General features: G+C 43.6%; 1 protein-coding gene across 1 annotated transcript in view; it reads left to right on the forward strand.

Annotated features, from left to right (window-relative positions):
• Positions 1-1994: 1994 nt before the first annotated feature.
• LOC138675448 (START domain-containing protein 10-like) overlaps positions 1995-18594 on the forward strand; it is a 102576-nt gene continuing 85976 nt past the window's right edge. Inside the window, exon 1 of the mRNA XM_069763630.1 lies at positions 1995-2982. Within this exon, the coding sequence (XP_069619731.1) occupies positions 2836-2982 (147 nt within the window). The 5' untranslated portion in view covers positions 1995-2835. The remainder of the gene's footprint in view (positions 2983-18594) is intronic.

The raw sequence follows: 18594 nt of genomic DNA on the forward strand, positions 1-18594 counted from the left end.
TAGGCTGAACTGGATGGACAAATGTCTTTTTTCGGCCTTACTAACTATGTTACTATGTTACTATGTTACTATGTTATATGTGGTCCATTATACTGTATGGAGCATTATATGAGGTCCCTTATTCTGTATGGAACAATATATGGGGCCCATTATTCTGTATGAAGCATTGTATGGGGTCCATTATTCTATATGGAGCATTATATGGGGTTCATTCTGTATGGAGCATTATATGGTATAAATTATTCTGTATGGAGCATTATATGAGGCCTATTATACTGTATGGAGCATTATATGGGGTCCGTTTTTATGGAACTTTATATGGAGTCCATTAATGTGTATGGAGCATTATATGGTGTCCCTTATTCTGTATGGAACAATATATGGGGTCCATTATTCAGTATGGAGCACTATATGGGGTCCATTATTCTATATGGAGCATTATACGGGGTTCATTCTGTATGGAACATTATATGGTATAAATTATTCTGTATGGAGCATTATATGAGGCCTATTATACTGTATGGAGCATTATATGGGGTCCATTATTCTGTATGGAGTATTATATGAGGCCCATTATTCTGTATGAAGCATGTGGTGCCCATAATACTGTATGGAGGACTATGTGTTGTCCATAATACTGCATGGAGGACTATGTGGTGCCCTTAATACTGCATGCAGGACTATGTGGTGCCCATAATACTGTATGGAGGACTATTTGGTGCCCATAATACTGCATGTAGGACAATGTGGTGCCCATAATACTGTATGGAGGACTGTACTCTCAGGTCTAAAATGTAAACTTTTGAATTCCCCCAGGGCACGCTCTTTTCGCTATGAAGATTTACCGGTTTCTGAGCTATTGTACAATTTACAATACATATCACTCATAAAATGTAAGAAGTAAGAAATCTTTGGCATTGTACTATACCTATATTATATACCTCTGCTGCATCTGTCCCTCATGAATCGTGGCATGTGTTAAAGGGGCCCACTGAGACTCTTTCGCCCAGGACCCACGAAAACCTGGAGATAGCCTTGCCTGTATAATATATATGTATTGCAGTATATGCAGGAGCTCTGCATATACTGTAATGTCACTGGTGACGGCCCTTTGTTGTAACCTTGGATACCTAAGCTACTGCAATGCCCTGCACATGCAGTGAGCAACATAGCGAATCAGAAGAACTATACTACATTTCTAATTGGTGATATCTTGGAGATAAGAATACCCCTGTAAGTTCCTTCAAGTAGTGAGCTTTTTACACTTCGTATATTCATTGCACAAATAATGCAGTGTTTCACAGTTCCAGCAAAGCGAATGGGATTTTAAAAAAATCTGAATCCCACTGGGCTTTTTTTTTTTTAAACTGTTTGAAATCTGCCACTTGTCAATGTCTCTTGTGGGTACACTGAGTTTTATGTGTGTTTTTTCTCGATAGAATTGGAATAGATGTGGAAAATATAGAGTTAAAAAACACATATGCATTTTTTTTCTGCTTCAGACTGTGTGTCAATAAAGTTTTGTCAAAGCCAAATACCAGGAAGTATCAAAAACAAAGCAGCTTTATTTAAATATGACAAATCAAAAGGAGACAACATAAAACAGTGTCAAAAACACACGTAAATAAAAGTAAAAAAAAACAATAGGTGTTGATTAGTCGATAATTGAACGTGCTTGGATAAGGTGTTATCCGCCATGCTCGGGTGCTAACCGAGTGTCTTCAGCGTGCTCGAAAAAATATGTCCGAGTCCCCGCGGCTGCATGTCTCGCTAGTGCCCAAACACTGCAGCATCAATAGTCATCCTGGGAACGTAGCCTAAATGTGTGTTGTCTGCGGCTTTCCACTGTTCGTTAACCACTACATCTTTTCTTTTTCTGCATGTATCTAACATTACGTCCCCTCCTGGAATCATTATCCAGCGGCATCTCCAGTGCACCCTGCTATCGTAATACTGAGCTATATCCATTACACGGCTCTCTGCACCACTTGGATGCAGTGCACTGCAGAGAGGATGATCTACAGCACTGCTCGGAGAAGGCTGCAGCCCATTTAGAAGCTGCATTGACCTATTTTATGGATCATGTCTTTTCCGGATACTTTAGGAGATTCTCTGGCTACAACTCTATTTCAGATCTTGCTCAATCCTCTGCAGTGTTAGTGCAGTACAAGGCCGCTTTGGCGACTGCTGCATTGCTCACGTCTCTCGTCATTGACACGAGCCTTTAGTTAAAGCTACACTTAATTAAGACCTATGCTCCGGGCCTGTTTAATGGACCTGATGACAAAGCTGCCTGGCGATGAGCTGAAACCGTAACTGCTGCAAAGTCAAACAGATGGAGATTAGGCTGGGAGAGAGGGGAGGATGCTTTGGGAATGAAGAGAGGGAGTGGATGCAATGGGCTGGGTGAGGAATCCAAGACACCTGTATGATGTTACCTGCTAAATAATATACACTAGGAGAGCTCGGCTGTAGGAAACCAGAGACAAGGAGCTGAGCTTATTGGAATACAAGCCTGGAGGGGTGGACTTCAGTTCTGGGATCACTGAGCCTGGGAAAAGGCACAGAAATCTTGAGGTTATCCTGGGAAATTCATTGCAAGGTGGAGAACTGTAATAATAAGTGAATATATTCACAAACTAATACCCGGAGAGAGGGAATATGGAAATCCAGAGAATTATCTTCCGCAAAGCTTAACGCAAGGCAAGACCTTCTCTACCCAACTGCAAGTTCTAGGGAAGAGCGGAGATCCATGTAAAGAAGGCAATCATTTAATGTGCATCGTACAGACAGGTCAACGTTAACCCCTTGAGTTACTGAACAAGTGCTGGGAAGATGGTGCATATTCCAGACGATGCAGATTTTAACTCTTTCCGGGAGCAGTGTGAGAGTCCTGATGGCTGGCAGTGCCAATACAACAAGGGAGGAGTGACGGTCTGGAGCCAGGAACAAGACACTAGTAAGGCTGTGAAGAAACTCAAGGTAAAGTAAATGGGTCCTGTACGAAGTTTAGTTAACAGTTTATTAGTTAATAAGTGCATTACTGTAATATTGCGGCTTTTTCCCGTCCCCCACGCCCCACTATAGTGTCCTCACTTATTGCATTGTCAGCATTGTAGATGGAGGAATGTATACGTTGTAATAAATATTACGGGAATAAAACCAATAAATATCCTAAGGGGGAGTGTCTGCTCGTGCAGCCATAACGATGAGATTAGTCAGTAGGAAATATGTACAGATGGAGCAGAGCTGGATTAGTCTTTTAAGGATTTCTTTTGATAATGCTTTTTTCCTGCAGCTCTGAGGAAAACTGCTGAGATCGCATCAAGACATCACAAAAAGTTATGCTAAATGACAAACTCGGCTCTGATACATTTTTTACTTATCCTTCCCATAAGTGAAAAATGGAGACGAGGCATAGGCTGCTCTTTCTGGCGCCATGAACATAAGGCTAGGGACACGTGACCGTATGTTCTGCATCTGGGATAATTGTTCCGATTAAGCTGATCAGGGTGGGATGCATTTTTCTTTGATGCGAAGAATAAATAATCGCCATTCTGTCGGTCTGTGAAAATCAAACCGCACTCGGACATGTGCTCTGCGAAACTGAAGAACATTGCGAGTGCGATCTGATGTTTTGACAGATTGCTCTTGGACCTAAACTACGGTCGTCTACACCTATCCTTATACAGATGGGATTTTATGATCGTCATGAGGTGTCCCGACATAACGATCCATTACGTTCACTCTGTCCCCCAATACTCCACCGATAGGTGACCCTATTTTCAAATATTGCGGAAATTGCTTATAATAAGATTATATGCTCTAAAAGCTAAAGTGAGCCTTTCCTGCTAAATATGTCTTCCCTAGTCAGGTGCTACAGAAAACACCAACATTTTTATTTATTTTTTTGTTTGTTTGTTTTGTTTATTGATCACTTTTTCTAGACTTTTGGCCAATTGCAGGAAGAGATAACAACATGTTTCCAACATTTTGGGGGCATCTTATTTTCAAGATGTTCATTTTAACTCCATTCAACAATGAGAAGCCCTCTAGGGCAGCGTTCACATGTTCAGTATTTGGTCAGTATTTTACCTCAGTATTTGTAAGCCAAAACCAGGAGTGGAACAATCAGAGGAAAAGTGTAATAGAAACATATGCACCACTTCTGCATTTATCACCCACTCCTGGTTTTGGCTTACAAATGTTGAATGTGTGAACGTTGCCTAGCAGTTTTTTTTAAACAAAAACGTTGGTAAAATGCTCAAAAAGAAGCCCAGTCTTGCCTTGAGCCTTACGATTGGCTTGCATCAGATGTATGGAGAGTCTTCAGCATGGAAAACACCTGAAGAAAGCGCTTGGAATCTTTGGCAACATGAAGTGGTTAAAAGACTCTTAAATGCCTAAACAAATGAATAAGTACTCTTTATTCCATTGCAATACATATGTTAATTCTTTTGAGTGTTTAGGTGGCGCTTTTTCAAGTGAGTTTCAATGTAGACCAGGAGCGGAAAAAAAAAATTGTTGTGTGCAAATACTCTAAGGTTAAAAATGCATATAAAATAAAAAATGCAAGTAACTAATTAACATAATAGGTGCAGATATGATCGAGAAAATCTGCAACATCAAAAGCTCATGGCAATGTAGTCATAAGGTGCAATCAAGCAGGCATTTTTCAATTCTGTAGGCCATAATTTTTCGGACTATATCGCGCACCCCAAGTTTAGAGGAGGAGAGCAGTGAGACAAAAGAATTTTTAGGGTATGTGCACACGTTGCGGATTCTCTGCGGATCCGCAGTGTTTTTTGAGGTGCAGAAACGCTGCAGATCCGCAATTGATTTACAGTACAATGTAAATCAATGAGAAAAAAAAAATGCTGTGCACACTTTGCGGAAAATCCGCTGCTGAAACGCTGCGGTTTAAAAGAAGTAGCATGTCACTTCTTTTTTGTGAATCTGCAGCGTTTTTGTACCCATTCCATTATAGAAAACCGCAGGGGTAAAAACCGCAGCAAATCCGCAAGAAAAATGCAGCAAAAATGCACAAAAAAGCTGCGGAACAGCACAAAAAATGCTGCGGAACCGCAGGTGCGTTTTCTGCCAGGAGAGGCAGAATGCGCACCAGAAATTCCTAAGCCTAATCCGCAACGTGTGCACATAGCCTTAATGTGAAATTGGGGTCTCTTATAGTCTGAATTTAACTTACAAAGTCGGCGCTTGCGCAGATTGAGATGTCTACTTGTTATTTTCTTAAAGCCCACCACCGGTAGATCAATGGCTCTTGCCTTACACCACCAGGACACCCTCTCCTCTCAGCATAGTGCCTGCAGCATCGCCCTATTCCTGCCAACGTCGACTTCCTGCAGTGGCGACGCAGCCGCCTGTGAACCATGCTCCACTGCCTCTTTCCCCTGCTAAAGTACATTTGGACTATAGATGCACCACATTTTTCCTCCAAAATTTCATAATAAAGTCTGAAAAATACAGTACTTATCACTAAAAATTGGAACAGATCCTGAGAAAAGCAGGGATGAAAAAAATTGAAACACGTGGCCTAGACTGAAATTACAGCCGTGTGGGTACATGGGTAAAGACGCAGTCAGACGTTCCTAAAAATTGGACTGAGATCCGACCGCAATGCACGGACTGGCCGGCGGTTCTCCTGATCCAATTGTTATAGCCTAATATTTCGATGCAGCTAATAGAAAAACAAAAAATAAAAAATAATGACTGGCACGTCCAAACAGAAAAAGACAAATGTGAACAAGTGCAAGCTAAGGCTCCTTTCACACTAGCGTCGGAATCTCCCCGTCGCAATGCGTCGGGGAGAGATTCCGACGCTAGCGTTTGCTGCATTGCACAATGGAGGCAGCGGATGCATTTTTCCGGCGCATCCGCTTCCCCATTGTAAGGTGTGGGGAGGTGGGGGCGGAGTTCCGGCCGCGCATGCGCGGTCGGAAAAAGCGGTCCGTCGGGAGAAAAAAACGTTACATGTAGGGTTTTTTTCTCCCGACGGTCCGCCAAAGCACCACGCATCCGTCGCAAGACGGATGCGAAGTGTGCCAATCCGTCGCAAATGCGTCGTCAATAGAAGTCTATGGGGAAAAAACGCATCCTGCAAGCACTTTTGCAGGATGCGTTTTTTCTGCAAAACGACGCATTGTGACGGATTTAAAAAAACGCTAGTGTGAAAGTAGCCTAAGAGAGCCACTCTATATAACTAATACATTAAAGCTGCACTCTGAAATTCTATACTATGCAAATATTGAATATATGAAATTGGAATTGCATTACTGCTGTGGAAAACATGTTAAAAAATGTTTGTACTAAGCGCACAAATCGACCAATTTATGTGAACCCAACAGCCAGCGACAAGGCGTACCCCTAAAACTATAAATTAAAGCTAAAAGCCTACTATTATATGGACAGGTAGGATCAAGCTCCATTTAAAAACACCTTAGGCTGATTGGAGGAGTGTTAGTTATATTTTTATGCAACTGTCATGCTCAGGTCGAGAGAACGCCGGTCAGTCCGTGCGCTGCATCCGATCTCGGTCTGATTCATACTGCCGTCTGACTGCTCCCTAACAATGAGTGTGGTATATAATGTGAGGAGTACTGAATATAGTGTAATATTTTGGTGTTATCAATCGTAGAACACCTTAAGTGTCATCCCTCCTATATGGCTAAAACTAATGGCTGCCCCAAAATTGTCCACTTACCGGTTATATACCTGAATAAGCCATTACATTGAAGCAGGTGTTTCCACTCATATGCACCTGCATAGTAGATGAATATGAAAGTTATGGATGCCATCTAGATTGCAGCATGTCCCACTAGCCTGTGACAGACAGGGCACACTGCAGATATGAAAATTCACCATGGACTACTAAGGATAAGGCCAAGGTCAGTATTTGGTCAGTATTTTACCTCAGTATTTGTAAGCCAAAATCAGGAGAGGAACAATCAGAGGAAAAGTATAATAGAAACACATCACCACTTCTGCATTTATCACCCACTCCTGGTTTTGAGTTACAAATTGTGAATATGGCCTATCTCAGTATCTCAACCCAGTTGAAGGCTACAGGGACGTTTGCCATGGGCCCAAAATGTTAGGCACATGAAATTTCTGAAAAGAACAAAAAAAAAAGTAAATAAATGTAAAGTACTGTGACAAATGCAGAAGATTGCTCGGCAAATGCCACTGTAAGCTGTATTGGCTTCAAAATGACACCTGTATAGTAGGATTCTCTATACTATACAGGCTACGTAGTCCTATGGCCTACAAGACATCAGCGTCCGGGCACAGGTGGCACATTGATGTCACTGCATTGTGCCGTCTGTGCGTAGGAGAGAAGAACACTTGGTCAGTGAAAATTAGGTGAACTATGTTTGGGTGGAAGTGGCGCTAAGTTGGTATTATTACTTTTGATGAGATCACCCGGGGGGGGGGGGGATCATTAGTTTTTAAGAGGACATTATTACTGGGCTATGGGCTGCAATACTTGAGTTGCCTCAAGTCCCAGGACACCATGCTATGCCACAGTCTCAATTTAGTGATGCCTTTAGAAAATAATTGACTAAGGTTGCTTGAGCAGGGGCATATCTTTAAATTACAGTATCCTATTACAAAATCTTATGTTTTTAGAACAATGATTTTAGAGATTAGTCTTAAAAGCATTTATTGCTTTTTCTTCAATCTAATGTAAGGTCCCTGCACTTACTCTTATAATTGGCTGTCGTCGTCTTCATCTTTTATATGTGCTGCTCTGATTGGTCTCCAGCAATTTGTGAACAAAGGGTAATTTGTGAATAGCAGGGTAATTACAGAGTGCCGTATTCAATATACAATAATGTCAAGGTTGTCATCACCACAATATAACTCTTGCAGCTTGGCGTTATTAACTATATATATTTAATATATAATCTTACACAGACTAGGGCTGGGGTTGGAGTCTTGCCTGGTGTAATCTGGTCCCCAGATCTTGCTTGGCGCAGTCTGGATCTGATTTGTGGGTGCACAGCTGCCCGCTTGTCTGATCTCTCGAGTGCTGCCTGGTATCTTGACCTTGCCGCACCCTCAAGCTCAAGTGCTTCTTTGGTGCCAAATCCTTTCCTGCCTTGGCTCTCTGGCTTTTTATATCGGTGAACTGCTTCATGACTACACGGTGGCGCAGTGGTTAACACAGCAGCTTTGCAGCACTGGAGCCCTGGGTTCAAACCCCACCAAGCACAACATCTGCAAAGAGTTTGTATGTTCTCTCCGTGTTTGCATGGGTTTCCTCCGGATACCATACCTCCCAACCGTCCCTCATTGTGCGGGAATGCCCCGGATTTCATGCTTGTCCCGGCTGTCCTGCACGGGACGCAGAGCTTCCCGCAGACAGAACAGTTGAAGCTGCTGTCACACGCCCCCTTTTGTTAGGCCACGCCCCTTCCCCGTCGGTGTGTTCCTGAGTCTTCCAGTGTGCCTCACAGTTCAGAGAGAGGGGACACCTGAGGGGACATAACACAGCCGGACACAGCCTGGGTGCCGGCGGCAATGTAAGCAGCAGACCATGAGTGGACTGGAGGCTGCTAATCGGACAGATGCAGATCAGTGAGTAGTGGATGTCACAGAGATGACTCCTCCGTCCAGTGCATTGTGGAGGAGGAGCAGCAGCAGCCTCCTGGGAGATAGTGACACTAATCAATGTGGCTGCTTTTTTTCCCCAGGCATAAAAGTGCTAAGCCTAAGCCCCTATGACAGTCAGTCACTGTATCATCATGTGCTAATTGCAAGCTGCAGCTCCGCTCGGTACACACACGCGGCTGAGGCTCCGCTCGGTACACTTCGTACACAGACACACACGCGTCTCCGCTCGGTTCACCTCGTGTATACACACACACACGCATCTCCGCTCGGTGCACCTCATACACACACGCGGCTCCGCTTGGTACACCTCACACACGCACGCGGCTCCGCTTGGTACACCTCGTACACACGCGGCTCCGCTCGGTGCACCTCGTACTGTGAAAGGTGTACGTAGCCGTGTGAACGAGGTGTACGAAGCACAGCCGCATGTGTACGAGGTGTACGAAGCACAGCCGCATGTGTACGAGGTGTACGAAGCACAGCCGCATGTGTACGAGGTGTACGAAGCACAGCCGCATGTGTACGAGGTGTACGGAGCACAGCCGCCTGTGTACGAGGTGTACGGAGCGGAGCAGCATGTGAAAGATGTACGGAGCGGAGTCGTGTGTAAGGCCGGCTTCACACTCAGCGTATGAAAATACGGTCCGTATATTACGGCCGTAATACGCTGAAAAGTCCCGAAAATAGTGGTCCGTAGCTCCTCCGTAGGCAGGGTGTGTCAGCGTTTTTTGCGCATGGCATCCTCCGTATGTAATCCGTATGGCATCCGTACTGTGTGGTTTTCTCGCAGGCTTGCAAAACCAACATACCGCTATAGAAGTGATCCATGTGTCCCAAAAAGAAAAAAAAAAAAATATATATATATATATACACTATATATATATATATATATATATATATATATATATATATATATGTCAGTAGACACATATATGTATATATATTAATATTTTTTCCAGCGCTATACAGCTTGAAAGCCGGTAATTCAATTACCGGCTTTTTCTTTCTCCTTCCTAAAACCCGACATGATTTGAGACATGGTTTACATACAGTAAACCATGTCTTCTCTCCATTTTTTTTGCAGATTCCACACTACTAATGTCAGTAGTGTGTATCTGCAAAATTTGGCCGTTCTAGCTCTTAAAATAAAGGGTTAAATGGCGGAAAAAATTGGCGTGGGCTCCCGCGCAATTTTCTCCGCCAGAGTAGTAAAGCCAGTGACTGAGGGCAGATATTAATAGCCTGGAGAGGGTCCACGGTTATTGGCCCCCCCCTGGCTAAAAATATCTGCCCCCAGCCACCCCAGAAAAGGCACATCTGGAAGATGCGCCTATTCTGGCACTTGGCCACTCTCTTCCCATTCCCGTGTAGCGGTGGGATATGGGGTAATGAAGGGTTAATGCCACCTTGCTATTGTAAGGTGACATTAAGCCTAATTAATAATGGAGAGGCGTCAATTCTGACACCTATCCATTATTAATCCAATTGTAGTAAAGGGTTAAATAAAACACAAACACATTATTTAAAATTATTTTAATGAAATAAAAACAATGGTTGTTGGAGTATTTTATTCTACGCCCAATCCAGTCACTGAAGACCCTCGTTCTGTAAGTAAAAAAACATAATAAACCAACAATATACTTACCCTCCGCAGATCTGTAACGTCCAACGATGTAAATCCTTCTGAAGGGGTTAAAACATTTTGCAGCAAGGAGTTCCGCTAATGCAGGCTGCTCCTTGCTGCAAAACCCCGGGGAATGAGGCTAAATATAGATCAATGATCTATATTTAGCTTCATTTGCGGTGAGGCGCCCTCTGCTGGATGTTCATAGATCGTGGGAACTTTCCTTGAAAGCCTGGGAGCTTTCAAGGAAAGTTCCCACGATCTATGAACATCCAGCAGAGGGCGCCTCACCGCAAATGAAGCTAAATATAGATCATTGATCTATATTTAGCCTCATTCCCCGGGGTTTTGCAGCAAGGAGCAGCCTGCATTAGCGGAACTCCTTGCTGCAAAATGTTTTAACCCCTTCAGAAGGATTTACATCGTTGGACGTTACAGATCTGCGGAGGGTAAGTATATTGTTGGTTTATTATGTTTTTTTACTTACAGAACGAGGGTCTTCAGTGACTGGATTGGGCGTAGAATAAAATACTCCAACAACCATTGTTTTTATTTCATTAAAATAATTTTAAATAATGTGTTTGTGTTTTATTTAACCCTTTACTACAATTGGATTAATAATGGATAGGTGTCAGAATTGACGCCTCTCCATTATTAATTAGGCTTAATGTCACCTTACAATAGCAAGGTGGCATTAACCCTTCATTACCCCATATCCCACCGCTACACGGGAATGGGAAGAGAGTGGCCAAGTGCCAGAATAGGCGCATCTTCCAGATGTGCCTTTTCTGGGGTGGCTGGGGGCAGATATTTTTAGCCAGGGGGGGGGCAATAACCGTGGACCCTCTCCAGGCTATTAATATCTGCCCTCAGTCACTGGCTTTACTACTCTGGCGGAGAAAATTGCGCGGGAGCCCACGCCAATGTTTTCCGCCATTTAACCCTTTATTTTAAGAGCTAGAATGGCCAAATTTTGCAGATACACACTACTGACATTAGTAGTGTGGAATCTGAAAAAAAAATGGAGAGAAGACATGGTTTACTGTATGTAAACCATGTCTCAAATCATGTCGGGTTTAGCAAGGAGAAAGAAAAAGCCGGTAATTGAATTACCGGCTTTCCAGCTGTATAGCGCTGGAATAAATATTAATATATACAGTGGGGCAAAAAAGTATTTAGTCAGTCAGCAATAGTGCAAGTTCCACCACTTAAAAAGATGAGAGGCGTCTGTAATTTACATCATAGGTAGACCTCAACTATGGGAGACAAACTGAGAAAAAAAATCCAGAAAATCACATTGTCTGTTTTTTTAACATTTTATTTGCATATTATGGTGGAAAATAAGTATTTGGTCAGAAACAAACAATCAAGATTTCTGGCTCTCACAGACCTGTAACTTCTTCTTTAAGAGTCTCCTCTTTCCTCCACTCATTACCTGTAGTAATGGCACCTGTTTAAACTTGTTATCAGTATAACAAGACACCTGTGCACACCCTCAAACAGTCTGACTCCAAACTCCACTATGGTGAAGACCAAAGAGCTGTCAAAGGACACCAGAAACAAAATTGTAGCTCTGCACCAGGCTGGGAAGACTGAATCTGCAATAGCCAACCAGCTTGGAGTGAAGAAATCAACATTGGGAGCAATAATTAGAAAATGGAAGACATACAAGACCACTGATAATCTCCCTCGATCTGGGGCTCCACGCAAAATCCCACCCCGTGGGGTCAGAATGATCACAAGAACGGTGAGCAAAAATCCCAGAACCATGCGGGGGGACCTAGTGAATGAACTGCAGAGAGCTGGGACCAATGTAACAAGGCCTACCATAAGTAACACACTACGCCACCATGGACTCAGATCCTGCAGTGCCAGACATGTCCCACTGCTTAAGCCAGTACATGTCCGGGCCCGTCTGAAGTTTGCTAGAGAGCATTTGGATGATCCAGAGGAGTTTTGGGAGAATGTCCTATGGTCTGATGAAACCAAACTGGAACTGTTTGGTAGAAACACAACTTGTCGTGTTTGGAGGAAAAAGAATACTGAGGTGCATCCATCAAACACCATACCTACTGTAAAGCATGGTGGTGGAAACATCATGCTTTGGGGCTGTTTCTCTGCAAAGGGGCCAGGACGACTGATCCGGGTACATGAAAGAATGAATGGGGCCATGTATCGTGAGATTTTGAGTGCAAACCTCCTTCCATCAGCAAGGGCATTGAAGATGAAACGTGGCTGGGTCTTTCAACATGACAATGATCCAAAGCACACCACCAGGCCAACGAAGGAGTGGCTTCGTAAGAAGCATTTCAAGGTCCTGGAGTGGCCTAGCCAGTCTCCAGATCTCAACCCTATAGAAAACCTTTGGAGGGAGTTGAAAGTCCGTGTTGCCAAGCGAAAAGCCAAAAACATCACTGCTCTAGAGGAGATCTGCATGGAGGAATGGGCCAACATACCAACAACAGTGTGTGGCAACCTTGTGAAGACTTACAGAAAACGTTTGACCTCTGTCATTGCCAACAAAGGATATATTACAAAGTATTGAGATGAAATTTTGTTTCTGACCAAATACTTATTTTCCACCATAATATGCAAATAAAATGTTAAAAAAACAGACAATGTGATTTTCTGGATTTTTTTTTCTCAGTTTGTCTCCCATAGTTGAGGTCTACCTATGATGTAAATTACAGACGCCTCTCATCTTTTTAAGTGGTGGAACTTGCACTATTGCTGACTGACTAAATACTTTTTTGCCCCACTGTGTATGTATATATATGTATATATATATATATATATATATATATATATATATATATATATATATATATATATATATATATATATATATATATATATATACCTATTCTATGTGTACACATTTATTCTACCTATTGGACTGTAAGCTGTCAGTGTGATTTTACTGTACACCGCACTGAATTACCGGCTTTTCTCTCTAACAGCGCTGCGTATTTCTCGCAAGTCACACTGCTTGTCCGTGTGTAATCCGTATTTTTCACGCTTCCATAGACTTTCATTGGCGTATTTCTTGCGCAGTACGGTGACAAACGCAGCATGCTGCGATTTTGTACGGCCGTAGAAAGCCGTATAATACTGATCAGTAAAATACGGCAGATAGGAGCAGGGGCATAGAGAATAATTGTGCCGTATTTTTTGCGAGTTTTACGGACGTAGTTTCTGCGCTCTTACGTCCGTAAAACTCGCAAGTGTGAAGCCGGCCTAAGAGGTGTGCGGATCAGAGCAGAGTGTGAAAGGTGTATGGAGCGGAGCCATGTGTACGAGGTGTACAGAGCAGAGCCACGTGTGTACGAGGTGTGCGGAGCAGAGCCATGCATGTACAAGGTATAAGGAGCGGAGCAGCGTGTGCAATGTGTATAGAGCGGAGCCGTGTGTGTATGAGATGTATGGAGAGGAGCCGTATGTGTACGTAGCGGAGCCGTGTGTGTAGAAGGTATACGGAGCGGAGCAGCATGTGCAATGTGTATGGAGCGGAGCGGTGTGTGTATGAGGTGTACGGAGTAGTGCCATGTGTATGAGATGTATGGAGCGGAGCCGTGTGTGTATGAGGTATATGGAGCGGAGCCGTGTATGAGGTGTACGGAGCAGAGTTGAATGTGTACGAGGTGTACGGAGCGGAGCTGAATGTGTACGAGGTGTACGGAGCGGAGCCGTGTGTGTATGAGATGTATGGAGAGGAGCCGTATGTGTACGCAGCGGAGCCGTGTGTGTGGAAGGTATACGGAGCAGAGCAGCATGTGCAATGTGTATGGAGCGGAGCGGTGTGTGTATGAGGTGTACGGAGTAGTGCCATGTGTATGAGATGTATGGAGCGGAGCCGTGTGTGTATGAGGTGTATGGAGCGGAGCCGTGTATGAGGTGTATGGAGCGGAGCTGAATGTGTACGAGGTGTACGGAGCGGAGCCGTGTGTGTATGAGATGTATGGAGTGGAGCCGTGTGTACGGAGCGGAGCCGTGTGTGCAAAGTGTAGGAGTAGCTATGCGTGGCCATTATACGATACGAAGTGTCATGTGCGGCCAATATACAGTATGGAGCATCATGTGCGGCCAATATACAGTATGGAGCATCATGTGCGGCCATTATACAGTATGGAGCATCATGTGTGGCCATTATACAGTATTGAGCATCATGTGCGGATATTATACAGTATGGAGCATCATGTGGGGTCATTATACAGTATGGAGCATCATGTGCAGCCAATATACAGTATGGAGCATCATGTGCGGTCATTATACAGTATGGAGCATCATGTGCGGTCATTATACAGTATAGAGCATCATGTGTGGCCATTATACAGTATTGAGCATCATGTGTGGCCATAATACAGTATGAAGCATCATGTGTGGCCATTATACAGTATGGAGCATCATGTGCGGCCATTATACAGTATGGAGCATCATGTGCGGCCATTATACAGTATGGAGCATCATGTGGGGTCGTTATACAGTATGGAGCATCATGTGTGGCCGTTATACAGTATGGAGCATCATGTGTGGCCATTATACAGTATGGAGCATCATGTGTGGCCATTATACAGTATTGAGCATCATGTGTGGCCATTATACAGTATGGAGCATCATGTGGGGCTATTATACAGTATGGAGCACTGTGTGGCCATTATACAGTATGGAGCAGTGTGGCCATATTTTTTTTGTTTATAATTATTCTTTATGAACAGTGTGATCAGCAGTGCTAAATGGGTGTGGTTGGGACGTGGATATGGGTGTGACTAGTGAATGGGTGTGGTCAGAGGTGTGGCCTAAAATTTGCCGCGCAAACTTTGTCCCTCTTACCCAACTTCAAAAGTTGGGAGGTATGCGGATACTCTGGTTTCTTCCCACATTCCAAACACATACTGATAGGGAATTTAGATTGTGAGCCCCAACGGGGACAGCGATGATAATGTGTGCAACCTGTAAAGCGCTGCGGAATATGTTAGCGCTATATAAAAATAAAGATTATTTTTATTATGGCTGTCACCTGACCTGGTGCACCATCTAAACTCGTCCCTCTAGAAACACTTCCCCTTCTTATTGGTTCCGCAGAGTTGGGTTTGGACAGTAGGTGGCAGTCTTTGATCACCAATGACATACAGCTCTGAGGGATATCATCTTCCGCGGCACACCCTCTTACACAAGGACGAGAATTTGGAGTAAGTTCTTTAGGCCTCACTTATCAGAATGTCCTTCTGCACATTAACAAGTATTTAGTGCTTGGCTTTCAACTGGGGTTGGTTGCTGCGGGCAACAAGGCCTTTCTTATTAGTGAGGCCCAAAGAACTTGCTCTTCAGTGTCATCCATAAACCTTTATTTCCTATTACTGGTGTAGTGCATGAGGAGAGGGCATTATATTAGACTTGAATATGTAGATCATAAACGCTGATCAAAACCACATCGAGGAGCAGCATGCGCAGACATACAGCAGATCTACACCATGCTATTTTTTTTTTCTTTTACAACTCCACACCCTACAATATATTGACAAACCCACAAAGTACGGATGTAATGTACTTCATACCAACATATGTTTCTGAAATGCCAAAGAGTAGCAAAGTAATACCAACAGGTGGAGCCAATTTATTTTATTTTTTTAAAAAATTTTTAAGTTTCATTCACACACAAGCACCCTTCCCACAAAGGATACATGCACACATACTGGTAGTGATAACAATAAATTTAATTAGATGTCAGATGAAATGCCTCCTTATAAATGCCTAAATCTGCAGCAAAAAAAGTGATAAAAAAAAACATAACTGAAAAAAGGCAAGTAACCTTCGATGGAACTTGTGGAAACACAGAGGAAGAGTAATGAGCTTAGCTATTATCGTATATACTCGAGTATAAGCCGACCCGAGTATAAGCCGACCCCCTAATTTTGCCACAAAAAACTGGGAAAACTTAATGACTCGAGTATAAGCCCAAGGTGGAAAAAGCAGCAGCTACTGGTTAATTTAAAAAATAAAAATAGATACCAATAAAAGTAAAATTAATTGCGACATCAGTAGGTTAAGTGTTTTTGAATATCCATATTGAATCGGGAGTCCCATATAATGCTCTATACAGTTCATGATGGCCCCATAAGATGCTCCATATTAAAATATGCCCCATATAATGCTGCACAAATATTGATTATGACCCCATAAGATGCTCCATAGAGATATTTGCCCCATATAATGCTGCACATGGCCCCATAAGATGCCCCATACAGATATTTGCCCCATATAATGCAGCACATAGCCCCATACAGATATTTGCCCCATATAATGCTGCACATGGCCCCATAAGATGCTCCATACATATATTTGCCCCATATAATGCAGCACATAGCCCCATACAGATATTTGCCCCATATAATGCTGCACATGGCCCCATAAGATGCTCCATACAGACATTTGCCTCAAATGCTGTTGCTGCGATTAAAAAAATAAAAAATTACATACTCATCTCTCAGGCCCCCGGCACTTGCTATACTCACCTTTCCCGTTCCACCGATGACCGCCACTGTGTCTTCCGCATCCTCTGCACTAACTGTTCAGGCAGAGAGCGGCGCGCACTAATCGCGTCATTGCGCCCTCTGACCTGCGCGTCACTGCAGAGGACGCGGAAGACACAGCAGCGCCGATGGTGGAATGGGGAGCAGGTGAATATCGTGCACTGCCCCCGCCATATTCCCCTGCTCCTGGCACGGTCCCTGCATGTCTGTTCTCCGGGCAGCTCCTTCCTGTAGTGAGCGGTCACATGGTACCGCTCATTACAGTAATGACTATGCGGCTCCATCCCTATGGGAATGGAGTAGGGTCCATATTCATTACTGTAATGAGCGGTACCATGTGACCGCTCACTACAGGAAGAAGCTGCCGGGGAACCAGGGACCTGCAGGGACCGCCCCAGGAGCAGGTGAGTATTATTACACAGCTCCCCTCCTCCTCCCCTGCCGACCCTTGGGTATGACTCGAGTATAAGCCGAGAGGGTTACTCTCAGCCCAGAAAAGTGGGCTGAAAATCTCGGCTTATACTCGAGTATATACGGTACATTAATGCTCAGTGCTTTCAAGAGCTGCAAAACCAAGGAGTTGGTTTTACCAATATACAGACATGGCTGAAAGTGTTGGCACTGTTGTTCCAGAAACTGAAGTATTTCTCCTTGAAAATTTCTGCAATTACACAACTTGTTATGCACATGTTAATTTCCATTGTGTGTATTGGAACAACACAAAAAGCAGAGAAAAAGGGTACATTGGACATAATTTCACACTAAACCCTAAAATGCTCAGATGCAGTCACAGATAAAATAGTCGAAGTTCTCAACTACTAGTAACAATGTCTCTGTTCAAAGAAAGAAATGAGGGTGGCACACACCATCCCAATAAAATGTCTTTTATTCAGATTCACATTAAAAAACAGAGGCAGGAGAGTTCTGTGTGAAGACACATCGGATGATGGCCGTTTCACGCTGGTATGCGCTTCTACCTGGGGACCCATAGAAGCGCATACCAGCACGAAACAGCCATCATCCGATGTGTCTTCAGACTCTTCACACAGAAGTCTCCTGCCTCTGTTTTTAAATGTGAATCTGAATAAAGGACATTTTATTGGGATGGTGTGTGCAACCCTCATTTCCTTATTTGAATGGAGACGTTGTCATTTTTGTTTTCATATGGGTTGGCACCCAAGATCCCAGGGAAGGTACATTCTTAAGCTCCAGTGATATTGCAGTTGTGTCGATCACCTGTTTTGACCTCAGTTAATTATTTGTTGTCCACTTCTAGGACAACCCCTTATTGATCTAAATGATTGGGCCCAATAAAATAAAAAAGCTTATACTCCACTCCCGTGCTGGCTCCATTGTGGCGGTGTGGGCACTCACGTTCTCGGGGGACTCATGCGGTTGTTCTCACATGTGAGCCTGGGGCCCAATCAGCGCTGGCATCACTGGCCCCGCCTTCGTATGAATTGAACATGAAGAGGAAGTACTGGATCAACTGCAAAACCCCAAATCCCTCTTCATGTTCAATTCATACAATGGCGGTGTTCTGCCTTCCTCCACGTATGATACTGTGTGGATTCCAGCATACAGATAAACCTTTAATCCACTTCTCAGTAAACAGACTGTATGGATTCTGAAGTCTATATTTATTGAGATGGTAATGTGAACGATAACCGATGATAATGGATGACAATAGTAGTGGATGGTATTGATAATGGTGAAAAGAGTGAAGAGAGAGAGAGTCAGGACACACGTGTATCTTCAGAAAGCCCGGGAAAACATGACTGCAAAGCTCTTTCTTCTCGGAGAGCT

This window comes from Ranitomeya imitator, chromosome 4 (assembly GCF_032444005.1).
Source record: "Ranitomeya imitator isolate aRanImi1 chromosome 4, aRanImi1.pri, whole genome shotgun sequence".
Taxonomy (NCBI): Eukaryota; Metazoa; Chordata; class Amphibia; order Anura; family Dendrobatidae; genus Ranitomeya; species Ranitomeya imitator.